The sequence below is a fragment of the Pan troglodytes genome, chromosome 6 (genome assembly GCF_028858775.2).
Source record: "Pan troglodytes isolate AG18354 chromosome 6, NHGRI_mPanTro3-v2.0_pri, whole genome shotgun sequence".
Lineage (NCBI taxonomy): Eukaryota > Metazoa > Chordata > Mammalia > Primates > Hominidae > Pan > Pan troglodytes.
In genome coordinates this window covers 53,097,451-53,122,663 of record NC_072404.2, presented here as the reverse complement: position 1 = coordinate 53,122,663, position 25,213 = coordinate 53,097,451, and the positions used below count along the sequence as shown (strand labels likewise).

General features: G+C 46.4%; 1 protein-coding gene across 7 annotated transcripts in view; it reads left to right on the top strand.

Annotated features, from left to right (window-relative positions):
- Nucleotides 1-24,887, top strand: part of TNS3 (tensin 3) — a 308,216-nt gene extending 283,329 nt beyond the window's left edge. For all 7 annotated transcript variants that reach the window (XM_016957426.3, XM_519088.9, XM_016957425.4 and 4 more), the window contains 8 exons: nt 2,413-2,544; nt 5,790-5,885; nt 6,713-6,790; nt 7,586-7,663; nt 16,075-16,243; nt 19,707-19,775; nt 19,871-19,897; nt 21,838-24,887. In XM_016957426.3, coding sequence (XP_016812915.1) covers nt 2,413-2,544; nt 5,790-5,885; nt 6,713-6,790; nt 7,586-7,663; nt 16,075-16,243; nt 19,707-19,775; nt 19,871-19,897; nt 21,838-21,982 — 794 coding nt within the window. In that variant the 3' untranslated portion in view covers nt 21,983-24,887. The remainder of the gene's footprint in view (nt 1-2,412; nt 2,545-5,789; nt 5,886-6,712; nt 6,791-7,585; nt 7,664-16,074; nt 16,244-19,706; nt 19,776-19,870; nt 19,898-21,837) is intronic.
- Nucleotides 24,888-25,213: the final 326 nt, after the last annotated feature.

Here is a 25,213-nt window from a genome sequence, read left to right as displayed (position 1 = left end):
CGTGTTCCCTCCACTGCCATCCACAGGTGCCCAAAGTCTCAGTCCCGTGAGGCTTCTACACTTTATTTACCACAGAGAAGTAGAACCATGACTTACAAAAAGAAAAGCTCTGAGGTATATCACAGTTGAAACAAAATGTAAGTGATCTTTTGTCCTACTTAGAGAAAACAAAAAAGTAGGCCCGGCGCAGTGACTCACTCCTATAATCCCAGCACTTAGGGAGCTGAGGTGGGAGGATCACTTGAGCCCAGGAGTTTAAGGCCAGCCTGGGCAACATAGTGAGACCCAGTGTCTACCAAAAATTTTTAAAAATTAGCTGGGTGTGGTGGTGTACACTTGTAGTCCCAGCTACTCAGGAAGCTGAGGTGGGAGGATCACTTGGGCCCAGGAGGTTGAGGCTGCAGTGAGCTATGATTGTGTCACTGTACTTCAGTCTGGGCAACAGAATGAGAGAGCCTATCTCAAAAAAATAAAAATTAAAAACTGAAAAAATGTCATGCATGTTCAGCCTCCAAGTTTATAGACTATGCTGTGAGAAAACGTGCACCAGAATTCAGGGTTTATTCCCAGGGCCTGTGCCCTGCCCCAGGAGGCCCCCCACCCAGCCCTGGGTCCCTTGCATGGGCGGCTGCAGGCCTGGCTGGAGCTACCAGCAGTCTCGGGCATGCACGGTGAGCCTGCCTGTGTTTTCCTGCCCATCCTTCCCACTGCGTGCTGTTTAGAAGCTCCTGCTTCATCCCCAGGGGCATGTTGAGCTCCTCCCCGTGCCCTCATCCTGTGCACAGGGCCACGGTGCAGACATTGAAAAATGTGTAAAAGAAACCATTCGTTTCATCCTATAGCCAGACAGATGCCTTGGCTGTGGGTCCGGGCAGGCCTGGGGGCATGTGAGGGGCCTCTGTGGGAGTGCGCCGTGGAGGTATTTACTGAGGCATGCCGGGGGCATCCCAGCACTTATTGGTTCATGTTCTGCGCCCTGATCGCTTCCAGGCAGAGCCTTTGGCATTCCAGAAAGGCAGCATTTCCATGGCTGTAATTATGTATAACTTTATACTCTAAATCCCCAGTTTTCCCTTTTTTAAAATAAAGAGTAAATGTCTAGAAAAGAAATTCTGAGATGTAGTCTAGTTATCAGGGAACACTCTGGCTTGTCTGGGCAGTATCGAGTTGAGGTTACTGTTACCCTAACCCACTCCCTCTTCTTGGAAATGCCAGATTTTGGCCATGAAGGAGAGAGATTTTTTGAAGCAACGATTATGATTAGTTGAATGCCTACCAGCATCACCAGGGAAGCTGGGTGACCCACTGTGCGAGGCCCTGGGTTGGCGGGCACATGGGGAATGTGTCCTCAGCCCCATCCAGGCTGGGCCCATTTGGCCACATCAGCCATGGAGCCACGGGATAGGGGGCCACCTGCACGCCAGGTTTTTGTTACTTCCTTGGTGAATCTTGGAATTTGTATTAAATTTTCAGTAACATTTTGGGTATGCCCTTTCTATCATCAGAAAGTGTAATTAGAAACTTCTTTCCTGGCCAGGCGCAGTGGCTCACGCCTGTAATCCCAGCACTTTGGGAGGCTGAGGCGGGTGGATCACAAGGTCAGGAGATCAAGACCATCCTGGCTAACATGGTGAAACCCCATCTCTACTAAAAATACAAAAAATTAACCAGACGTGGTGGCACGCGCCTGTAGTCCCAGCTACTCCGGAGGCTGAGGCAGGAGAATCGCTTGAACCCAGGAAGTGGAGGTTGCAGTGAGTCGAGACCATGCCACTGCACTCTAGCCTGGGCAACAGAGCGAGACTCCATCTCAAAAAAAAAAAAAAACAAAAAAAAAAACTTCTTTCCTTTTATGCTGTTGAAAGAGTTCATGTTCTCATGTTCTAAAATCTTTAAGAAAAATGCCACAGGGGGCAGTGTCCAAGCAGAGGCAGGGTGTGCTGCGACAGCCTCCCTCCCACTGCCTGTTTCTCCCCTTTGTGTATATTTGGATCTGGTCTTGTTTCTTACTCAGCGTGAGCCTTGGTTTCCTGGGCTGTCAGGTGGGGACCATCATTTGGACATCACAGGTGTTGTGGGATTAACAGAAATCCTGTGTTCTTCCATGGGCAGCCCACAGGACAGTGCCCGGCACCTCAGTCTAGCTAAAGAGAGGGATGTTCCTGTCCTTTCTGCCTCCTCAACAGGCAGGCCCACCCATGAAACATACACGACACCACAGAGACCTCCCTGAAGGTCCCTCAACTGCATGGACATGTAGTTCTTCCAGCCAAGCAGAGGGATCCCGGCCAGGTCCCCACTGATCCAGTTTGCAAAAAGAATAAGGGGAAGAGGACCTACCCAAGGTTATGAGTGGGCATAGACCTTTGTCCACCCGGCAGACGTTCTTGTCTTTCTCCTCCCTTTCTCCAGCCATCGCCATGTTGAAGGACAAGGAGCCGGGCTCATTCATTGTTCGAGACAGCCATTCCTTCCGAGGGGCCTATGGCCTGGCCATGAAGGTGGCCACGCCCCCACCTTCAGTCCTGCAGCTGAACAAGAAAGGTAAGGTTACTGCTCCCTATTGATCTGTTCAGCTCATCCACAGAGAAACTCTGTTGGTTTATTTTTAGGCTAATAAAATAAAAGATGACTTTAACAATACTCACAAATTTTATTCTTAGTATTTATTTTTTCAGGTATATTTTACAAAGTTTTCACCTAATTTAAGAAAGAACATTAATTTGTTAATTTTATTTTCTATTGTTTTGAATAGGTAATCCATTTCATTGTTCAAAAATTAGAACCATAGGATAAGGCATCCACTAAGCCCTTTTTGCTTCCATTTCGGCTCTACCCCCCTCACCACCCTGTCACCTCCCTTGGGCAACCATCTGGAGTAGATTCGTGTGTGTCTTTTCACTGGTTACCTGTCCAAATGCAGGCAAACACATTTTTTATATGAAAACTAGCATACTGTGAGTACTATTCTTGTATCTATACCCAGTAGGGCATTTTTAGATGGATTAAAAGTGATACTAGAATAAGCCTAGACTCATGAGATGATCTCTAATGCAGGTAAAGGACTATGCCTGCCTGAATCCTTTTTGCATTAAAAATCATGGCAAAAACCATAATGACTTTTGCACCAACCTGTAATAGAAGGATTTCTATTCCTTTGGGTATAATACCCAGTAATGGGATTGCTGGGTCCTATGGTATTACTGCCTCTAGGTCTTTGAGGAATCACCACGCTGTCTTCCACAATGGCTGAACTATTTTACACTCTCACCAACAGTGCAAAAGCATTCCTTTTTCTCTACAACCTCACCAGCATCCACCAATCATATTTCTAAGATTGCTTGTAGCTGTTCTCTTTGGAAGTTCTGGCTTTCTATCTTATGAAAATCCTACAGCCAATTGATCCATTCTATTGTTGGTGGACACTTGATTTTCGGTTTATTCTTTTTTTTTTTCTCCCCCTGCCCTTTTTGCCCCATTATACTCATCTTTGTGTGCTACCATGCCGCAGACTAGACTAAGGAAAGGGAAGCTATTCTTTCACTCTGTCTGTCTCCCCAAATGGAAATTGTGGACTGAGGGGACATTGCAGGTCGTTGGTTCCCAGTAAGGACAGCTTGATTCACTAGGAGTGGGGAAATCAGAAGCAGCTTGGATTTTAAACTCCCTGTGTTTATAGAAAAGTGAGACACCCACCTGGTTCACTCATGCTCTGTGCCTAATACCTGAGAGAATTTTTCCAAATCCTTGGATGAAACCTCTCCTTCATGCTTCCTGGAGAAAATCGCCTTGGAGTTACACCCTGTGGAATGTATGATTTGGCTGCCAGGAGGTCCAGCCTCAGGCAGGGCTGTAGCGTTTCCGGGAAACATAGATGGGTTCATTTTGGCACAGGTAATGGTGTGAGAGTGGAAGGGGTGGGGAGTGAGGCTGGGAAAGACCCGGGGCTCAGTCAAAGCTCAGCCCCGAAGCCTGTGGCTACTGACTGTCCTGAAGCGAAGTAGAGAGAAGGCGTTGTGTAGGGGAGAAAGGACAGATAATTCTTGAAAAGTAGGATCTTCTAGCATCCAGAATTCCAGCATAAGAAGCCCAACACGATGCTATTTCTGAGTGGAGATAAGGGCTTTGTAGCTGGAGAGCTGAATTAGACCTGATTGTTGAGGACTGAAACTGAATAATGATGATGGCAGGAAAGAGGGTCGCAGGACCAAGAGCATCTGGCGAGTCTGCAGAGATGAGAGATTATTGGGAGAGCAGGAATGATGGATGATTTTGGTTGGCTCCTTCGTTTCCGTGTAAAGTTTTAAAGCAAGGACAAATAACATTTCTGCATGCATTTTTGGAATCTAGATGAGAGTATATAACTGTTTTTACCTCTGTGCATGCATCCTGCCTCTCTGACAGACTTTGGACTCAATCTTAAGATGAAAGGAACAAAATAGGGGATATTAGAATAGCAGACTTGAGGAAACCCAGTGTTGTTGGTGGCCTCTGGGTGAAATCTTATCTGGCTGCTGTGTCTTCATCTTGTCCCTGGATTTGACATTCAGATTTCACAATCCAAGGATAAATTTGAGCAAAGAGTTTACCAGGTCATAAAGAGCCACAACCATTCACCATACCACCTCCAGTAAACTGGAGATGGGACAGCTAGGGACGTTCTGGATGCTGTTCTCCAGAGAGCCCTGGCCAGAAGGACTTCCCACTGAGCCATTTCTCACAAGTGGAATCCAGACCCACGCTTGGTGTCCCCTTCAGTTTGGAAGCCAGGCGTCATTTTCTTCCCACAACTGAATGTCAATATGTTCTTATCCCACTTTAATTCAACACAGCCTTTTATGGAATCTGATCATTTCCTTTTCTGCAAGCTTTACTGCCCTTGTGAAATGCTGACACAGTGATATTTGTCATGTTATAAACATCTTTTGGAAGCCTACTGTGGGCAAGGCACTGGGGATCAAGCCCAACTCCAGTGGATCTTGCTGCCAGGAGGTTTCCAACACCAGAAATATTAGAAGTTTAGGCAGACATGCCCCAATGGAGGGTGATGAAGGAAGCACTGGATCCCAGAAATACAGCACACTGTGAAGGTCTGTTGGACTCATTAGCATAGGGCAGTGACTTCTTGTTCTTTTGGTTGTGCTGTTTGTACTTTTCCACTCTCAGATAGTTTTGCCATTCAGTGGCTTTTTATGATGTGTTTTCTCTTTGGACTCATGGGCTGGCCTAAAGCAGATGCACTGTTTACTATTAATAGCAATGTGGTAGAGTGCTGCTCCCGTGCAGCTGAGTGCTTGCTTTCTGGAAGGTTTTAAAGATCCAGGCTCCTGGTTAAATCCCACCCAGAAGACTGACCTCCTTCCAGCTCTTTTCAGCGATTCATTATAGGTATCATTTTGTGTCTGAGCCTTTCTCACCTCTCCTCTTTGGGAGGGGATTCAGCTGGAGATTCATGATCCTCTTTCTTAGCTGCAAGCTCATTCCCTTCGTTGGGGATTCTTGCACAATGTTTGAGGGCCTCTCCCAAGGGACCTCTCCAGCCCCCACACTGTCATTGCAAGGGTTCCCGCCCTGTATCTGGCCTAGCCTGTGCTCATCCAGCTGTCCTGCAGCCCGGCTACCATTCCTAGGACAAAGATGGTTCTTGGCAGCCTCTTTTGCAGTGGCTGGACTCGTATTCAGAGAAGAGCCTTTTCAACTGTAGCTCCTGGCTTTTATGTTCTCTCTATTGAATTCTCCCATGCTCCCATTTTCAAAAAATTCTTCTTTCTTTAAATTTCTTGCCACAGCTGGAGATTTGGCCAATGAACTCGTCCGGCACTTTTTGATCGAGTGTACCCCGAAGGGAGTGCGGTTGAAAGGGTGCTCGAATGAACCATATTTCGGTGAGTTGCTTGAGAGGTTGCTGTCAATGTTCTGAACTCATGAGGCCTGGATTCCCTCTGCTCACCAACCTGAGATTTGGGACCATCACTCTTATGGTGGTTTACTCATATTTCAGTCCCCAGTTCTGAAATCCTGCTGATCTGCATTATTATCTTTAAGATAAACTAGATTTGAAGTTGTTCTTAAAAGCTCTGTCAAAACCAAACAAATGAAAAGCACCATATCAGACGTGGGAATTACAGACGTCAATAAGATTCTATCCTAGTTGGCAGGCAGGTAAGTCCTGAGAAGGTTGGAGCTCCAGCGTGACCCTATCCCACAGCACAAGGAACAACATAGAGCTCCCAACAGAGCACCCTCCCTTCCCTGCAAATTGGGAGCCTTCCCTACCTCACGAGCTTGTTGGAAAGATGACTTGAGCAATCCACACAAAGCACAGTGCAGCCTTAGGCATCATTGTTATTAGAGCTTTGTTAAGAAGCATTGTGCAGGGGTAATATATATGGTTAAAGTTGGAGTTGGCTTGATGTCAACCCTCCTGATTCAAGATCCAACAAACTGTATGCTTTAGTCTTTATATAATTTGGTAATGATGTGTCTATGATAAGAATGATCAACAGTTCCATTTACTTACCTCTCAACTATCTTGTGGAACTTTATACTTCTTTGAAGTTTTATACAAAGCTGCACACTAATCTAACATACCAGTTGCTAAAAAGATAAGGGCTCAGCCTTTGCATCCGTTTCATTCCAGCTGATAAATTGGCTGAGCACACAACATCTACAGCAGTTGTTGACTGTTGTTTGCTGTCTGTCCACTTTGCAGGGAGCCTGACGGCCTTGGTGTGCCAGCATTCCATCACGCCCTTGGCCTTGCCGTGCAAGCTGCTTATCCCAGAGAGAGGTAAGGGGTCCTCAGTGCTAGTCAGGCTCTGTGTAGATTGTCTGCAGTCAAGGCCGCCGGTTTTAGAGATCCATGAAGATCCACTGAGAAAAATAATAAGACTGGAAGTTTTTTCGTATTCTCTTGGTTGAACCCAAGAAAAGGCCAATGAGTTCATCCAAATTAAGGAGAGAAGAGGAGATTCTACTTCACTGACAGCTCCCAGATAGCTTTACATCATGGATTTTGATGAAAGATTTCTATAGAGCAAAGATTCTGTAGTTTAACAATATAAAACCCTCAGACAAAGAAGGCTTCAGGGTCATTGACATTTAATTTTTACGTTTCTACAGAATGGGCAAAATGTTGATGTTGTTGAACTTAGATGATGGATGCACTGTTCTTTTTACTTTTATGTTTGTTAAACAATATCCATAATGAAATTAAATAACACCCACAGCATGTCAGGGCGATGTGACCGTATGTCCCACTTTCCTAAGCAGTCACAACTTCACATAAAAATGGTCTAACTTAATATATAGGTAAATGTGATTTACTTTTCAAAGTGTCATTGTTCATATGACTAATTCGGTGATTAGAAAAATATTTTGTTAGGCCTTGTCATCTCTACTTTTATTCAGAATGTGATCATGGTTTCTGTTGGCCAAATTATTGTCCCAAAGAGAAACTCTTGACTCTGCAAAACCATTGCATGTCACCATCTGGGAATTCTGTCATCAAATTGTCTAACTTTGTCATGAGGATTCTTGGTCAGGAGCAGGACTCATTTCTGTATTTTCTTGCCCCTTCCTACAGATCCATTGGAGGAAATAGCAGAAAGTTCTCCCCAGACGGCAGCCAATTCAGCAGCTGAGCTGTTGAAGCAGGGGGCAGGTCAGTAAATGCAGCTCCATTTCTACATCTGGTGACTGGGGAGAAAAAGGACTCACTGACACAACTTCCTTTTGCACTTTCAGTATTCAGGTTTCCTTTCTTTTCTGTGAGCCTTGAAGGAGGTTTCCTTTTATAGAAGCTTGCACAGAGCTGGGTGGGGTGCAGTTGTTGGGACATCAGCAAGGCCTTCATGGGCCGGTCTAACTCGAGCAAGACTAAATTCAGTGGAATAAATGTCAAGCCCTGGATTTAGTTTGGGGGAAAATATAGTAAGACAGGATGTGGGTGATCTGTCTCGGCAACTGTAAATGTAAAAATGTTCCAGAGACATGACTCAACAAGTCACTTGACATGAGTCAATGATTTGACCCACACTGCCAGCAACCCCAGTGAGACATACAACACCCAAGAACCAGCTCGCCAGACAGAGCAGGTCACTTAAAAAAAAATTATTCATAGAGTTTCTTTTTTAGAGCAGTGACAGATTCACAGCAAAATGGAGAAGAAGGTACAGAGATACACCATATACACGCATAGCCTCCCCGCTGTCAACATCCCCCAGCAAAGTGATGCACATGTTATGGTTGATGAACCTGCATTAACACAGCCTTGTCACCTGAGTCCCTAGTTTAGGGACTTGATATTTAGGTTCACCTTGATGTCATGCATTCTACAGGTTTGGACAAATGCATAATGACAGGTAATCACCGTTACAGTATCATAGTGAATAGTTTTATTGCCCTAAAAATCCTCTGTGCCCTTTCTGTTTGTTCTCCCTCCCCCACCAACCCCAAGCAACCACTCATATTTTTATTGTCTCCATATTTTCAACTTTTCCAGTATTGTCATATAGTTGAAACCATACAGTTCATAGCCTTTTGAGGTTGGCTCCTTTCACTTAGTAATATGCATTTAAGTTTCCTCTCTGTGTTTTTATGGCTTGATAGCTCATTTTTTTTTTTAGCAGCAAATATTTCCTTGTCTGGGTGTACCAGTTTAGTAACCCATTCACCTACTAAAGGACATTGTGGGTGCTTTCAGGTTTTGGCAGTAATGAATAACACTGCTCTAAACACCCATGTGCAGGTTTTTGAGTGGATATAAGTTTTCAACTCCTGTGTGTAGATACCAAGGAGCGCATTCCTGGATTGTATGGTAAGAGTGTGTTTGGTTTTATAAGGTACAGGCAAACTGTCTTCCAATGTGGCTGTCCCATTTTGCATTCCCACTAGCAATGAATGTGAGTTCTTGTTGCCCCACATCCTCTCCAGAATTTGGTGTTGCCAGTGTTCTGGAATGTGGCCTTTCTAATAGTAGCGTAGTGGTATCTCATTGTTTCTGATGACTTATGATGTGTAGCACCTTTTCATATGCTTATTTACCATCTGTATATCTTCTTTGGTGAGGTGTCCATAAAGGCCTTTGGCTTGTTTGTTTAATTGGGTTTTGTTTTCTTATTGTTAAAATTTTGGGACCGGGCGCGGTGGCTCACGCCTGTAATCCCAGCACTTTGGGAGGCCGAGGCGGGCGGATCACGAGGTCAGGAGATCGAGACCATCCTGGCTAACATGGTGAAACCCCGTCTCTACTAAAAAAAATACAAAAAATTAGCCGGGCGTAGTGGCGGGCGCCTGTAGTCCCAGCTACTCGGGAGGCTGAGGCAGGAGAATGCCGTGAACCCGGGAGGCGGAGCTTGCAGTGAGCCGAGATCGCGCCACTGCGCTCCAGCCTGGGCGACAGAGCCAGACTCCGTCTCAAAAAAAAAAAAAAAAAAAAAAAAATTTGGGGAATTCTTGGTGTATTTTAGACACTAGTCCTTTACCTGATAGGCCTTTTGAAAATATTTTCTTCCATTTCATGGCTTGCCTTTTCATTCTTCTACAGAGCAGAAGTTTTTAATTTTAATAAAATCCAGCTTATTGATTTCCTGTTTTATGGATTGTGACTTTGGTATTGTATCTTAAAAGTCACCACCAAACCCAAGGCCAGCTAGATTTTATAGTTTCAAATTTTACCTTTAAGTCTGTGATCCGTTTTAAGTTAATTTTTGTGAAGGAGGTAAGGTCTGTGTCTTGATTCATTTTTTATTTTTTTGCCTACAGATGTACAGTTGCTTCTGTACCACCAGTTGAAAAATCTGTCTTTTCACAGTTGTATTGCCTTTGCTCTTTTGTCTAAGATCAGTTAACTATATTCATGTGGGTCTACTTTCGAGTTCTTTAATTGACCTATTTGTTCTTTCACCAATATCACATTTTCTTGATTGTTTTAGCTTTATAGTAATCCTGGAAGTCAAATAATGTCAGTCCTCCAACTTTGCTCTTCTCTTTCAATATTGTGTTTGCTATTTTTGATCTTTTGCCTTTCTGTATTAACTGTAGAATCACTTTGTTAATATCCACAAAATAAGTTGCTGGGATTTTTATTGAGATTGCATTGAATCTATAGATGAAATTAGGAAGAACTGACATCTTGGCAAAAGTTGAGTCCTGCTGTCCATGAATATGGAATATCTCTCCATTTATTTAGTTTTTTGTATCTTTCATCAAAGTTTAATAGTGTTCCTCATATAGATCTTGTCTATAGTTTGTTAGATTTATATGTAAGTAGTTTTTGGGAGGTGCTACTGTAAATGGTATTGTGTATTTAATTTCAAATTTTACTTGTTTATTGCTGGTCTGTAGGAAAGCAGTTGACCATTTGTACATTAACCTTGTATCCAGCATCTTTCTGTAATCGCTTACTAGTTCCAGGCCAGGTTACTTTTGCAGCATTAGATGCAGTCATAGTGGCCCCAGTTTAAGAAGGTTGTAAACAAACCACACACCATAGGGCTCTTGTGGTTCTGTGGCCATGAGGGAGGGACACAGCTAGAGAGGACAGTGGGGACTGCTGACTTTCAAACCTTGACTTTCAAAACCGTTTTAAGTTTTTCATGCAAGGTAGGTGTTTATTGTCAGAAATGTTGGGGAGGGAATTTCTGAGTCTGGTAGAAAATTGGACTAGAAATACCTCCATTCTGTACCTCATATCTGCAGAGTAGTTTACAGGTGTAACTCCACAATGAAGGTGTATGAAATGTATAGGCATTTTCTTATTTCCTCTACAATTTGTATTATTCTTCTATGTAGCTTTTCCCTGTAAAATTATACATCACTGTGTCTGTTACCAAGCTAAAGTAAAATTACTCTGTTTTGAATGGAATTTTGTAGTGTTTAAGTTATTTTAGACTCTCCTTATAGGATAAGTTATCTGTGGCCAAAACAAAGGTGAAAATAGCTTGCCCCAAATTGCAAGTGTGCTAAAACTCGAAGCTCCAAAATGAAAAATGTAGCTGTGGTCATGGGTTTCCGGCCATGTTCTGCTACTCAGGATTTTGATCTCTGGCAAATCACTTAGCCATGCGGACCTGAGGTTTGTATCTGGTCAGTGGGGATAATAATATTTCCACACATAGCAGTTGAAAAGATTAAATGAATAGGACATTGAAAATGCCTTGGGAGCATTTTTCTGGCCCAAGAGGAATGGCCTTTCCTGGGAAGCCGGTCTCACCCTTTCCCTTGTGAGGGACCTGGGCTGGTCCTGGGCCACAGCCCCTAAATCTGTTTTAGGGGGTCCCTGGAGCCCGTCATGGTTCTTAGCTTTCTGCTGTTAAAGTGACAGTGGACCCTGTCTGTGGGTCCCAGTGAAGTGCCCAGAAGGATGCAGGAATTTACTGTAGACCTATCTGATGAGCAGCTCACTCACTCTCAACTGAGGAGACAGGGCTACAAAACCAGCTCCACTCTGATGGATTTATTTGTTTCAGTTGCACCTTTTAAAAATGTATTTGAAATTTTGAAAACCTTTAATTAGTGGTTTTAAAATCACAACTTATGCATTGGCAGTGTTCAAGAAAGCGCAGAAGAACGGTGATAGCAACAGGCACAGAGCACTTGTCCTGCCCAGCTTATTGTCTCCTCCCCTTCACCCACAGGGTGTGTGGGTGTAGTGTCCTGTCATCCCATGTCATAGACAGAGGACCCAAGTTGGCAGCTCTGGCTCCTGAATGGCAGATCTAGGCCTGGCGTTCAGCTCCCACATCCAGCTGTGCCCATATTGTCTCAGGGACACAGCCCTGCCCATTCAGCCCTATGTGGTAGCACCAGGGCACACGCAATTTCACTTTTCTCCTTAAGCTTCTTAGTTATCCTGCATTCACCCAGTAAGTGTGGAATTAATAAATGAATTGAATGAATTTAGTTGATCATAACAGTGCATCCTAATAGCACTTGTTTTTAGATATTAAAACTTTCTCCTCTATCCTGACTTATCATTTTTAAGTGCACTTCCATCTTTTAAAATTACGTATGAAATGTATCAATAACTCCAAGTGTTTTTTAAGGGTGGGTCTTCTTAGAGTCAAGACTTCATTCAGAACTTGGAGTTTGTATCTGATCATCTGAGTTGGGCATTTATATATGAAGCTTAAATTATGACTGCCTTGAGCTTCTTTCCTTTAAAAATCTCATTTCTAAAACACATTGAGAGCTGCGAATGTCTGCTGTCCATTACATTAACCGCGATTCCAAGCCACGGAACCAGGACAGCAGATCTGTCACCAGAGGAGTGAGGCTGTCACAGTGACCACCCCTCAGCTAGTGTCATCTTCACCTGGAGGATTGGCTGCAGGTGTTTAGAATCAGTGCAGAACAACCATTGTAGCAAGACGGTGGAATTATTGCAATCTCTGATGACCTCCAGCAATTTAGTGAGTTTTCTTTCCTAAACTGAACTTCATCTGTTGTCCTAATTCACTTAGAGTCCTAGACTCCTGGATGTGCAATGTTCTTTGAGATGATCATGTCCAATTTCCCCGTTATAAAGATTCAGGAAGCTGAAACTCAGAAATATTAGCAGACAACTCACAAAGATGGGAATAAACTTGTAATGCTCTCCAGTTTAATCCCTTTTTTAAAATATTAAGGCCATTATGCCTTTGTTCCAATCTCTAAAACAATTTCTATTTGTGTTTTAAGCCTCGGTTCTTAATTGTTTCTTGTTGAAGCAGAGGAATATAATATAATCCTGAAAAGAAAGACTTACTTCTTTTCAGTAGCCTTCTAATAGATTTCCCAGAAATGTTGCAGTTGCATTTTTTAGCATATGGTAGGTATACTTTTTTTTTTTTAATGGAGTCTTATATGTTCTTTAAGTTTTAAAAATGGAAAATAAAAGAAAAGGAAAAATGAACTACTCATAGATCGGTTGCCCCTATGCAGCCCCTGAATATTGGGAGGAAGAGTGGACAGCAGGTAAAGTGTTCTCCAGCCCAAAGACCACTCCTGATGTCAAGCAGATCCAATCCTATGCTGCCTTTTTCCTTGTACTTGGGGTCATGCTGCCTGTACGATTCTTTTCTCTTCTCTTAGCATAATAAGTTTACCCATGGTTTTTACAAACATAATGCAGGTCTCATTTTTTTCATGGCTACACAATAGTCCATCATATAATTCACCTCCTTATGGATGTTCATTTACCATGTTTCTAATTTTTAATACCACAGACAATGCTTAGAGGACCATCTTTCTGCATTATTTATTTTTTCTGAAATCTGGATTGTTGCCTTAGGACAAATTCCCACATGTGGGCCTCAGACTTTTGTTCTGTGTTATCAAGTCCCTTTCCCAGAGTAGCCTAGCAATTGACAGAACTCCATGCCATGGGTCTGGTGGGTGCCTTCCTGGTAACTCTTACTGGGCACTGAATCTTCACCTCTGGCCAAGAGCACCTGTCAAGTGGCATTGGATGGTCTTGGGTCAGGTGCAGTTGGACAATCATAGGCAGGCGCAGGCATGCCTGTTCTCTGCTGGAGAGAGGCTTTGGGGCACTTGGTGTCAGTTGGTTGATGTGTGCTCCGTAGAACAGCCTCCCTAGTGGCAGCATTTTCTTCTCTGCTTTAAGGAATGATGACATAGCTCCTGCATTTGGGGAGAGAGATTCCCCAAACAGCAGATTGCTACCAAACTCTAGCCAGCAAGACTGCTCCTCATCAGAAAGCCATCTGTGACTCCTTCAAGAGAGCATGGGTCTGGGTTGTGGCAGCTGTGGTTCTGTGTAAACTGATTGAGATTGTGCCAATTTTGTGGAATTTTCCTAGTAGTTAGGTCAAAATTTTCCCTTTTTTCTCTCTTTCATAACTGCATGATCAGCATGACAGTAATGCTAATAAAATCAAAGGCGGACTGTCCCTCTCGTGAAGTCTGTTTTGAATTCTCCAGGCTCCCTCGCAGCTCCTGTCTGATGCACACATGCTTTTCATTTTCCCGTTCTAATCATAGCAGACATGGTTTTTATTCTGCTTTCCCTGCTGATTGCTGATGACGTCTTTCCATGCTGCCATGTGATTTTCCTGGTTACCACTTGCTGGTTGCTTGGTATTGCACCGAGGGAGCTAATTTCACCCCTCTCTCATTTCTAATGTGTTTCTGGTTTTTCCCACTGTAATGAATATGTGGCACAAATGTCTTTCCCTGAAGGTTAGCTATCCCATGTGGTTACAGAATATTTCCTTTCTCAATCTCCTCAGAAGCGGGACCACTAGGTTACTTCTAGGCATTTCATATCCACCTGATAAATATCGCCAAGTATACTAGTCGGCTCTCATGATGCTAATACAGCCATATCTGAGACTGGGTAATTTATAAAGAAGAAGAGGTTTAATGGACTCACAGTTTCACATGGCTGGGGAGGCCTCATGATCATGGTAGAAGGCAAAGGAAGAGCAAAGGCACATCTTACATGGTGGCAGGCAAGAGAGTATGTGCAGGGGAACTACCCTTTATAAAATCATCAGATCTCGTGAGACTTACTCACTATTACGAGAACAGCATGGGAAAAACCCACCCCCATGATTCAATTACCTCCCACCAGGTTGCTCCCACCACACATGGGAATTATGGGAGCTACAATTCAAGATGAGATTTGGGTGGGGACAGAGCCAAACCATATCACCAAGTGATCATCAAAAATAGTGGGCTCAATTCCTCAGAGTGTCTTCAGCTATAAACACTATGGCCTTTGCTGTGGATAGAAAGGATGGTCCAGCAACTCACAAGTCACTCTGCACTGTGACACCCAGGGACATCCTAGCCCATCTGTGGGCTTGTGTGTCAATGCACCCTGTGGCACACCTGTCAGACCACCTGCCAGCGCACCTTCCAGTGCACCTGCCAACACATCTGCCAGAACGTCTACCAACATACCTGCCAAACCACCTGCCAACACATCTGTCTGTGCACCTGCCAACACACCTGCCAATAGGCATGGCCCTTGCTGGTTCTGAAAAGTCAGACTTAAAGGCAAAGAGAAAATGGAGCTGCTTCCCAGGGCTGCCTACCCCAGGAGGACACGGCCGAGGGAGACAACACTACCCAGCGCGTACCGTGCATCCGAGTGCTGAGATGTGTTGCTGTAGACTGTGGGAAAACACTCTTTTTCTGTTAAGTGAAACTTTAGAGGCCTTTAACCACGGAATTAAGACACCCACATGCTCACATAGAGGGACATGTATACAGTAGACAAGGGGCAAGTGAGTGAGGGCAGTTCTGTTCCTCAGGAGGAAGCCTACTCAGCCTTTGGGCAGGAGAGGCCCTGGTTTACTTCAGTGAATGAGCTTCAGGCTAAGGCTGGATGTCTTGGAACACCTCAATTTCACCCATGCCCCAAAGTCACACATGCACTTATGCTTGAACTGCAGGGTCACAGGCTAGAAGGGAAAGAAGGGTTGTTATGGAGCCCAGTTGTTTTTCTTCTCCCAAGAGGAGATGGTCAGGGACAAGACCCACAGCTCTCCCTTGGCAGCATGGGGAGCCAGGACACAGGCGAGGCCGGGCCACTTTTGGCTTTTTCCAGCCTGTTCTCTGAGCTCACTGCAAGCCATTCCTTCTCTTGGCAACCAGGATTTGAGGACACATGCTTCCCTCATGGTTGTTTCTCAAGGGCCTCTGGGCTCCTTACCTATAACAGTAGTTGGGTTTCGTATTAATGTGACTGTTGTCCATACCCACCCTGAGACCAGAGAAGGTGCCTTGGGCTCCACCTGGGACACGAGGGTTTAATACTGCTGCAGGGCGAATAGAAAGCTCTCTCTGGCTGGTGGGAAGGCAAAGCCACACCAGGCGGGTCTGCTTTGCTCTAGTAACTCGCTTATTCTCTGCCTTGACATGGGAGTAAGTGCATCCTTGGAGCACTCACTGTTCATGTTTTCAGAATTAGGGGCAAAGGCCATCTGCCTTACATGCACCCAGCATAGGCCACATGCGCAAGTTGTTCATAAACCCAGTCTGCACATCAGCAACTGCCTGTGTGTTAACAGGACACACCTGTCCCAATAGTTGCAACTAACATGTGTCTCCCTTGGTGTCTTCCAGCCTGCAACGTGTGGTACTTGAACTCTGTGGAGATGGAGTCCCTCACCGGCCACCAGGCGATCCAGAAGGCCCTGAGCATCACCCTGGTCCAGGAGCCTCCACCTGTGTCCACAGTTGTGCACTTCAAGGTGTCAGCCCAGGGCATCACCCTGACAGACAATCAGAGGAAGTGAGTGCCTAGAGGGAGGCAGGAGCCGTCCAGCAGGGGCGGGGCTGTCACCTTCCTCTTGTTCTTCCCTAGTGTGAGTAGTCATCCAGGTAAATCATTAGCCGTCTTTGAGGTCATGAGTCACCCAGGGTCTGTCTAGGCATTTTTCTGTCATTAAATACGTCCTGGGAACCACATAGGAACTCTTAGCATTTGTTTGGAAGGCTATTTTTCTTAGAAATCAGTAAAATAAAATAAAAAAAGACGTTTGGTGTTTTAAAATTACACACATACACACATAATTGTGAATGCAAAACATCTTTTAACTCAGTTCCTTAAAAACACTCTGATACTATGATCAGAGTCCAATGATCTTGGAACCTATTGTTTTAACAGAGGGTCATTTCCTTTCAGGTGAGCGTATGACCTAGACATGTACTATTTCCGCTGGCCAATTTCAAATGACTTACGCCTGAGCTGTTACTGAGCCAGTTATGCTGGAGCAGATGTTCTCCATGTGGATCTTTACTGAATGCCCAGCATAAGCATGGAACAGAGCAGCCACAGGGCTGTTCCTGTCTCTCTCCCTCCAGAATGCCATCCCTGAGTGCAGCCTGTGGCCTAGGAACAGAGCATTCCAGATGCAATTATTTATAATTGCATATTATAATAATAATGTATAATAATAATTATACATTATATACATTATATAATATATACATTATATACATATATAATATATACATTATATAATAATAATAATAATATATAATAATAATGTGGTTGAGGAGGCACGTTGGCATCAACCGTGGCAGCAGCATGATGGCAGGAGCCATCACAGCAGACAGGCCGGCAGGGGACACTCAGACCAGCCTGGCTGCTTTCCCAGGATGCTCCCCGAGCAGGGCCCCCATGCCTCTCTGTGGTGCCCATGTCCCTAGAAGCAAGACATTTTCTTCATCTGCCCAAACCACCTGGGAGGTTGAAGGCAGGATCTTCCCCTCTGTAGCTTCAGGAATAAGTGAGTTTAGGCAGGTTTAGCTCATCACCCTTCACCTGCTGAAAAAAATGAGCACAAAGCAGAACGTGGGTTTTGCTGGTCAGACCCGTTCAGTGCCCCTGACACTGACCAGTAGATGACCCTGGGCAAGGTCCCAATGCTTGATGCTCTCGTATTTCAATCCTGCACCAAAATACCTATTTCAAGGTTTAGTGTCTCAAATGAAAAGGGCACTCAGCAAGTGCCCTGTGTGGCACACGCAGGGACAGGGTCAGGGTCGTGGCTCAGCCCCACCGTGTTCTCAGGGTCAGGGGCGTGGCTCAGCCCCACTGTGTTCTCAGGGTCAGGGTCACAGGCAAGGCTCAGTTTCACGGTGGACTCAGGGTCAGGGACATAGCTCAGCTGTATGGTGGACTCACGGTCAGGTTCAGGGGGCATAGCTTTGCTGTTTGGTGGACTCAGGGTCAGAGTCAGGGTTGTGCCTTGGCTTTATGGTAGACTCAGGGTCGGGGCATGGCTCATCTGCATGGTAGACTCAGGGTCAGGGGCATGGCTCAGCTGCATGGCTCACCCAGGGTCCCAGTTGGGTATGGCTTAGCTGCATGGTGGACTCAGGGTCAGTGTCAGGCATAGCTCAGTTACATGGTGGACTCAGGGTCAGGGGCATGGCTCGGCTACATGGCTCACTCAGGGTTCCCGTTGGGTGTGGCTCAGCTGCACGGTGGACTCAGAGTCAGTGTCAGGGGCATAGCGGAGCTACATGGTGGACTTAGGGTTTGGGATGTGGATCATCTACCTGGTGGGCTCAGGGTCAGGCTCAGGGCATGGCCAGGCTGCTTGGTGGACTCAGGCTTACAGTCAGGAGTATGGCTAGACTGCCTAGTGGACTCAGGGTCAGGGTCAGGGGCAGGGGCATGGCTAGGCTGCATGGTGGACTCAGGGTCTGGAGGCATAGCTTGGCGACATGGTAGACTCAGGGTCAGGGTTGGGCTCCTTAAGGACCCTCACAATGTTGACTGTTCCCTCCTCCCCGCTGCCCTTGGAAGATATGTTATTTCTTCACAGGATCTGTTCCTATGTGCCCTTGTCAGAGGTGTCTTTTTTCTGTGTCTCTTTAGTTTCCCTGTATTCTTTATATTCCCTGGAGATGGGTCATGTCCACATCAGTTCAGATCTTTCATACTGTAAGAGATAGCATTTGAGTTCAGACTGGCTAATTCTAGACAAAAGGGGGATCTTCTCACCAACAATCAGCCTTAAAAGGCACCTGTTTGAGAGGGGCTGCAGGTGGCTGCAGGGTCACCTTGAATTGAAGCACACCCAGGCTCTGCCTCTGCCCTAGCCTATCTCCTGGCCTCTCTCTTCATCTCCAGATGAGCTTTACCCTGTGCCGGTGCAGAGTCATTCCCAGAAGGAGAGGGGTGACCCCAAAGCCAGCTAGACTGGCCCAGCCTGGACACAGCAGAGTGTTGAGTTGGGCATCCTCTGGGGACCATGTGGACTGGGTGGATAGCACTCTTGGAAGGAAGGGCTGGGCAGGTGAGCCGGAGGAGAATGCCCCAGGTGGTCATGTCAGTGACTAAGGGCTGTCAGGTGAGCCTGGAAGGAGGTCTCTATGGGGGTCGTATCAGTGACCATGTGGAGTCCTTCCCTAAGGAATATTCCTTGCACAGCACTTTATTGTTCACTCAGTGCTCTCAGACCTGTGACTGCATCTGACTTGGGCGTCTGTCCTGTGGAAGGGGTGGGCTGGTAACATGATCCACTTTTCACAGGTGAGGAAACCAAGGCTCGGAGCCTGGAGGCTGTTAGTGGTTTCCCCACGATCCTGCAGCCAGCAGTGTCTGGCAGGGCCAGAGGTGCTTCCTTGTGTCCATCTCACACCCTACCAGCTTTTCCAGTTTGTTCGGGCTTTTTTTTTTTTTTGAGATGGAATCTCACTCTGTCGCCCAAGCTGGAGTGCAGTGGAGCGATCTCAGCCCACTGCAACCTCTGCCTCCCAGGTTCAAGCAATTCTCCTGTTTCCGCCTCCCAAGTAGCTGGAATTACAGGCACATGTCACCACACCCGACTAATTTTTGTGTTTTTAGTAGAGACGGGGTTTCACATGTTGGCCAGGCTGGTCTTGAACTCCTGACCTCAGGTGATCAACCCGCCTCAGCCTCCCAAAGTGCTGGGATTACAGGCGTGAGCCACTGCACCCGGCTTGTTAGGGCTTCTTGACCCGATTCCCGCCTTCCACACGGCTGACAGTTTCAGCCTGTGTGGTGCTTCCGTCTACTGGTAACAACTGTTCTGCCCAGCTTCATGACATCTGTTGACTTTGAATGAGCACACACTTTCTTCTCTCCAAGTGATGAGTAAAAGTATGAAATGTTTTCTGCTGGAAGAATCTTCATGTATGGGAGAGCCCGCCCAGTGCATCCCCCATCACCCAAAAGCCCTAGTAACAGGAGCCATCCTCTCTCCCCCATGTCCCAACAGGCTCTTCTTCCGGAGGCATTACCCCGTGAACAGTGTGATTTTCTGTGCCTTGGACCCACAAGACAGGAAGTAAGAAATTTGCATTTTTATTGAGCAAGGAGTGTACTTAATTCTATCCTTTAGTTTAAAAAAATTAACCTCTGTTTTTCTCTTTAATTTGCAAGGTGGATCAAAGATGGCCCTTCCTCAAAGTAAGTTGCTGAGATTTCTTTATATTCTCTCCTTGTCTACAGTTGTACTCCAAAGTTGAATTCTCTTCCAGATTTGCACAGGGGGTGCCTTATAAGAAAATGACTACACCATGACAATTTCTTTTAAAAAAGAAAAAAGTAAAAGTGTTCTCATTATGGACAAGGATCTGGATGCTGTTAACTTTTCCGCCGGCTGTTGGCTGGATGTGCAATATTTACATGTGTCATATAACACTGTGGCATAGATACAGGGAGATGGATGGCATAGCCTTTTTGGCCATTTGGGAATGCATGGGCTCAGCAGTGCTGAGGTCTGCACAGCTAGAAGGAATTGCTCCCTTTGTGCAGGTGTGTGGATGAAGCGGGTGTTCCAAATTTACCAAATGCAACGGAGGAGGGCCTTCATCACACCGTTGCTCCACAGCCAGTCCAGGCAGCTGTTAGAGTTTTTTTTTTTGAGACAGAGTTTTGCTCTTTTTGCCCAGGCTGGAGTGCAGTGGCGCGATCTTGGCTCACTGCAACCTCTGCCTCCTGGGTTCAAGCAATTCTCCTGCCTCAGCCTCCCAAATAGCTGGGATTACAGGCGTCCGCCACCAGGCCCAGCTAATTTTTTGTATTTAGTAGAGACGGGGTTTCACCATGTTGGTCAGGCTGGTCTCGAACTCCTGACCTCAGGTGATCCACCTGCCTCAGCCTCCCAAAGTGCCGGGATTAAAGGTGTGAGCCGCCGTGCCCGGCTTAGAGTTCCCTTTTTATAAGCACACCTTTCCCTGGCTCCCTGAGTACCGTGGCCTTGCTTGGCCTGGGCTCATTCCTGGCCCAGTGTTCCTGTCAGGGCCAGCTGAGGGACCTCATCCTAACCTCCCACTTGGAGGCACAATGGGCTGCATTCCCCCAGCCTGGTTTCCTCGGCATAACCCGGATTTAATGACCACAGTGCCTGATCACAGGCATCCTTCCCTGGAATCCTGTTTTCAAATGGCTTGTCTGTCCAGGAAGTTGCTCAGTGCATGCGTTAGCAGAAGCGGGGAGAAGGAGAAGAGACCCTGGTACTGACGAGCTGGGCTTCCCCGGTGGGGACTGTGTTCTGGGCACACTCCCACTCTGGCTGGTAGCAGAAACACGGGCTTTCATGTGCTTGGAATTTGTGACTGTATTGGGGTTACCTGAGTGTCATTGACTGGTCCCTTCATGATGTGGAAACTGCTAAATTTAAACAAAAAAAATCCTTCATTTTTCTAAGAAAGAGAAGAAAGTCCTTTGCCCAGGACTTGGATAGGGATATGGTCATTATTGTGTGAAGTGCAGGACTCATAAAAGCCTATTAAGATAATGGCTCTAATTCTTCTAAGAAAAATAATTCGATGGGCTGTTCTTTTTAAACAGCTCCCTGAAGTCTATGTAGTTTGTAATGCAGGCTTCCAAGGCCCGAGAGGAGCGCCTAGTGTATTTCCCCTTCGGTCCCAGTGGGTGGGAGTGTCGAAGTCCAGACAGGACTTGCATTCTGGCATCATCTCAGGAGCCCCTGAGTCCCTTGACGCTCGCCTTGCAGACTGTGGTCCAGTATGTCAGGACTGGGGCTCAGGAATCTGCAGGGACAGGTGCCCAGGAGATTCTGGCCCTGGCGTGGGGAAGCATCTATAGAGGAAGTTGAGCCTCAGCTTTGATTCAGGTCCTAACCTGGGGCTGTGGACAGGGCACTCACCTCTCAGCCTCAGGGTCCTCACTGCAGAGCTAGAGTCAGACATCCCCATCTGTAGGTCTGTGAAGGCTGGAGGTAAAGTGCATGAACAGGTGGCCAGCAGGGTGCTGGGCACGTGGTTGATTTTTGATAGGTGCCACTTAAAATTCCTCCTGACAGTGCCGCTGGCAGCTGGAGGAAGTAGAAGCTTGGTACTTTGTGGGACACTGACCACTCTGACTGGACTTTCCTTTGGCAGAGTCTTTGGATTCGTGGCCCGGAAGCAGGGCAGTGCCACGGATAATGTGTGCCACCTGTTTGCAGAGCATGACCCTGAGCAGCCTGCCAGTGCCATTGTCAACTTCGTATCAAAGGTCATGATTGGTTCCCCAAAGAAGGTCTGAGAACCCCCCTCCCTCCCTGGACCCACCGATGCCTCTCGAAGCCCTGGAGACAGCCGTTGGGTGAGGGTGGGGCCCCCACTTTTTACCAAACTAGTAACCCTGACATTCCAGGCCCATGAGGGGAAAGAGGATCTTCCAGCTCTGCAAAAACAAGAACAAACAACATCACCGTGAATTGGCCTTTCCTGAAAGTGACTTATCTGACACATCTCTGTAGCCACATGCTTTTTGGGTAGAAGAAGCTGGGCATGGGTGCACCCCACCTCCTAGGGTCCCCATGGGAAAGGGACATGCAAGGAAACAGCACAGAACACGAGGTGGTCCCCACGTCCCTGGCACACCAGCATTCCAGGGGATGAGGAATCCCCAGCCCTTGAGGCAGAGGTGCCGAGTGACTGCCATGCTTCGCCCATCCGCATGGGCGCTTCTGTCCAGCTGCACCCGAGGCCGGGGGTTTCCCTCACCTTGGTCTTCCCAAGATGGAGATGCTAACGAAACTGAGAAGGGGGCGTATGTTTGACGAAGGTTTGCGCAAGTCAGGCCCTTCTGGAACACAGCAGGGCCTACAACGAGGGGCCTTTGCGATGGGCTGTGAGGATGGGGGTGGTGGGAAGAATTGGCCACGTTAGAGACCCCATGCCACCCCACCATGGTGAGTGCTCTGTGCCTCCTGCTCACCTGTGGCGAGCTGGGCGAGCTGGGCGAGCTGGGCTGGGGAGAGCCTGTGAGGACCGAGAGGAGAAATGAGAAGAAGGAACAAAAATATTATTTCTATGTAATTTATATTTTACTTATGCCAAATTATTTATGATAATTTGCCATTGCTATATTGTACCAGTGTCAAATGCTGCAGCCTGCCAAGCTGTGATTTTGTGAGGCTTGTCCCTATGTAGGATGCACCGCAGGCCCCTGGCCACTGAAAGAGTGTGCAGTGGACTGTGGGTCTCCCATATGCGGTGCCGCCCAAAGGTGGCTTTGCCTCAAGCAACCTACCCTGATGTTTTACTCATTGGAATGTTTTTCCCCGATTGTGGATGACTTCTTTTCTGATGGAGAGAGTCCAGGAGGGATGGAAAACGCCTGGATTTAAGCTCAGCATCCCCCACATGGGCTTTTCGATCATCTTCAGGCCTGAAGCTGCACGACCTGAAGTTATTTATCAGCCCTCTTTGTGCTGCTCCTTGCCACCTTGGGGTTCCTGCTGGGGACCATGTGTGGTTGTGGCATGTGTGAGCAGAAGGGAGGATGAGGAAAAAGAGAAGAAACCCCGGTACTGACAAGCTGTTTTTGAGTGCCACTGTTTGCCATCATCTAAGCCACTGAATCAAGTGTATTTCAGGCTTATTTCAACATTCCAATGCCCTGGTTTTCCTGCTTGAATCTGTTCGTGGTCAAAGGTTTGGGGGAATTTGTGACCCTGGAACATCCCCAGAGTGAAAGATGGAGCTGGGCCACATCAGAATAAGGCCTTGGCCCCATCCTCTCACAGCCTAGGTGCTCTGCAGGCATGCTGACTGTCCTGATTGCGATCCAGCCCGAAATTCCCTCCTCTGCTTTCAAAAGTCAAATCCCCCATTCTTAGGCCACACTGGTGTCACAAGCTCCTGTCAGGGAGCTGGGGTTTGGGAATGTGCTTTGTGAACTCTGCTTTAAAGTGAGGGGCCGAGGAAAACTTAGAAACAGGCAGAGTTGGAAGCAGCCAAATCACAGTGGGTGTTGTGTGTGTGTGCGTGTGTGCATGTGTGCGTGTATGCGTGTGTGAAAGCAGGTGGACCATTCCACTTTTTAGCTCCTATTGATGCACCAAACCAAGTGCCTCATTTCTGTGCCAAATGTTTGCCTTGGTCGTTGTGGACCTCCTTCTCTAACTTGTGGTGGCATGACTGTCAGGAGGTGCTGGCATTTTCAGCAGATCTCATGTGTTGACCCTGATGTCTTTAGCAGAGGCCTCTAGCATCTCGGTTTTTCATCCACTGCAGGAATGTGGCCACAGGGAGCAGAGGTTTGTACTTTCCCCAAGAGGTCCTCATCCTGAGACGGTCTCTACCCATGTTTAACCCAAAGAGTGCAGGCCAGGTTCCTTATCCTTCTGATGAAGGATGAGAGAGCTCATTTAGAAGTCAGAGCAAACTAGGGTCTCAGTATTGAGAAACGCAGCCTGCCAGGGAATCACAGAGACAACGGGGTGCCCGCGATGGCCCTCATGAAGCCATGCCTCGACGGCATTCAGGAAGCCCTGCCAACGTGCTTTTTGAACTCATTGTCCAGGTGTGATTTTTACACAAGGTAAACGTGGTCAAGGGCATCGGGGAATTTGCTCCAAGCAGATAGCTCCCTCTGAGGAACCAAAGGAAGCAAGTTTCCACGATTTCTGAAGAGCTGGTATAGGAAGTTTCTTTCTTCCTTTTGTGTTACATGTGCATTAAACAGAACAAGCTGTGTGTCATCACAGATTGTACTGTGGGCTCAGAAACCGTGAGAGAGCCCCCACCGTGGACACCGGCTCTAGGGCCACGGGAAAAGGAACGTTTCCAGGCATTTTGTCTCCAGGGCTCCCGCTGGACAGGCGCGTACTGCCCTGGGGAGTAAATGCGGAGAGTTCACGAACTGTGCCCAACGCATGTTATAGCCAGGGTCCTACTAACTACTCAGTAAAAGAACGTATTGTTGTATTCCTCCAGTGTTAAGCTATAGCCATGTTAAAAGTCACTGTGCATTTATTCTCAGCATCAAATACCTTGTAACGTCTTCTCTGCCTTGTTAGTGCATATTTTTACTTTTCTGATACTGTAAAGAATATATCCAGTATGTAAATGAATGTTCTATAAATCCTTTGTATAGTCATTTTCTCTGCTCTTTAAATATCATCTCTATTCAGAGTATAATAAAATTATGAACTTGGTAAGCCTCCGTGAGACAGTATTTGTGTACCCTGAAGTATGTTTGTGTGAGTTTGCACATGTGTGTATGCGTGTGCATGTGTGCATTTTTGTGTATGTGTCTCTGCAAACGTGTGCATGTGCTTGCACAGATGTATCTTTGTCCACATGTGTCTGTGCGTCTGCGTGTGTGCTCGTTCATGAATGTGTGTCTGTGTGTTTACAAATCAGTGGATTCAGTTATAAAATCACAAATGTTTTGCTGTCAGGAATATATTAAGATTTCTGCCCAGAGACCTTTGAAATGTTATATTCAAAGATCTTTGAAGATTAACCACAATGCAGTGTTGAT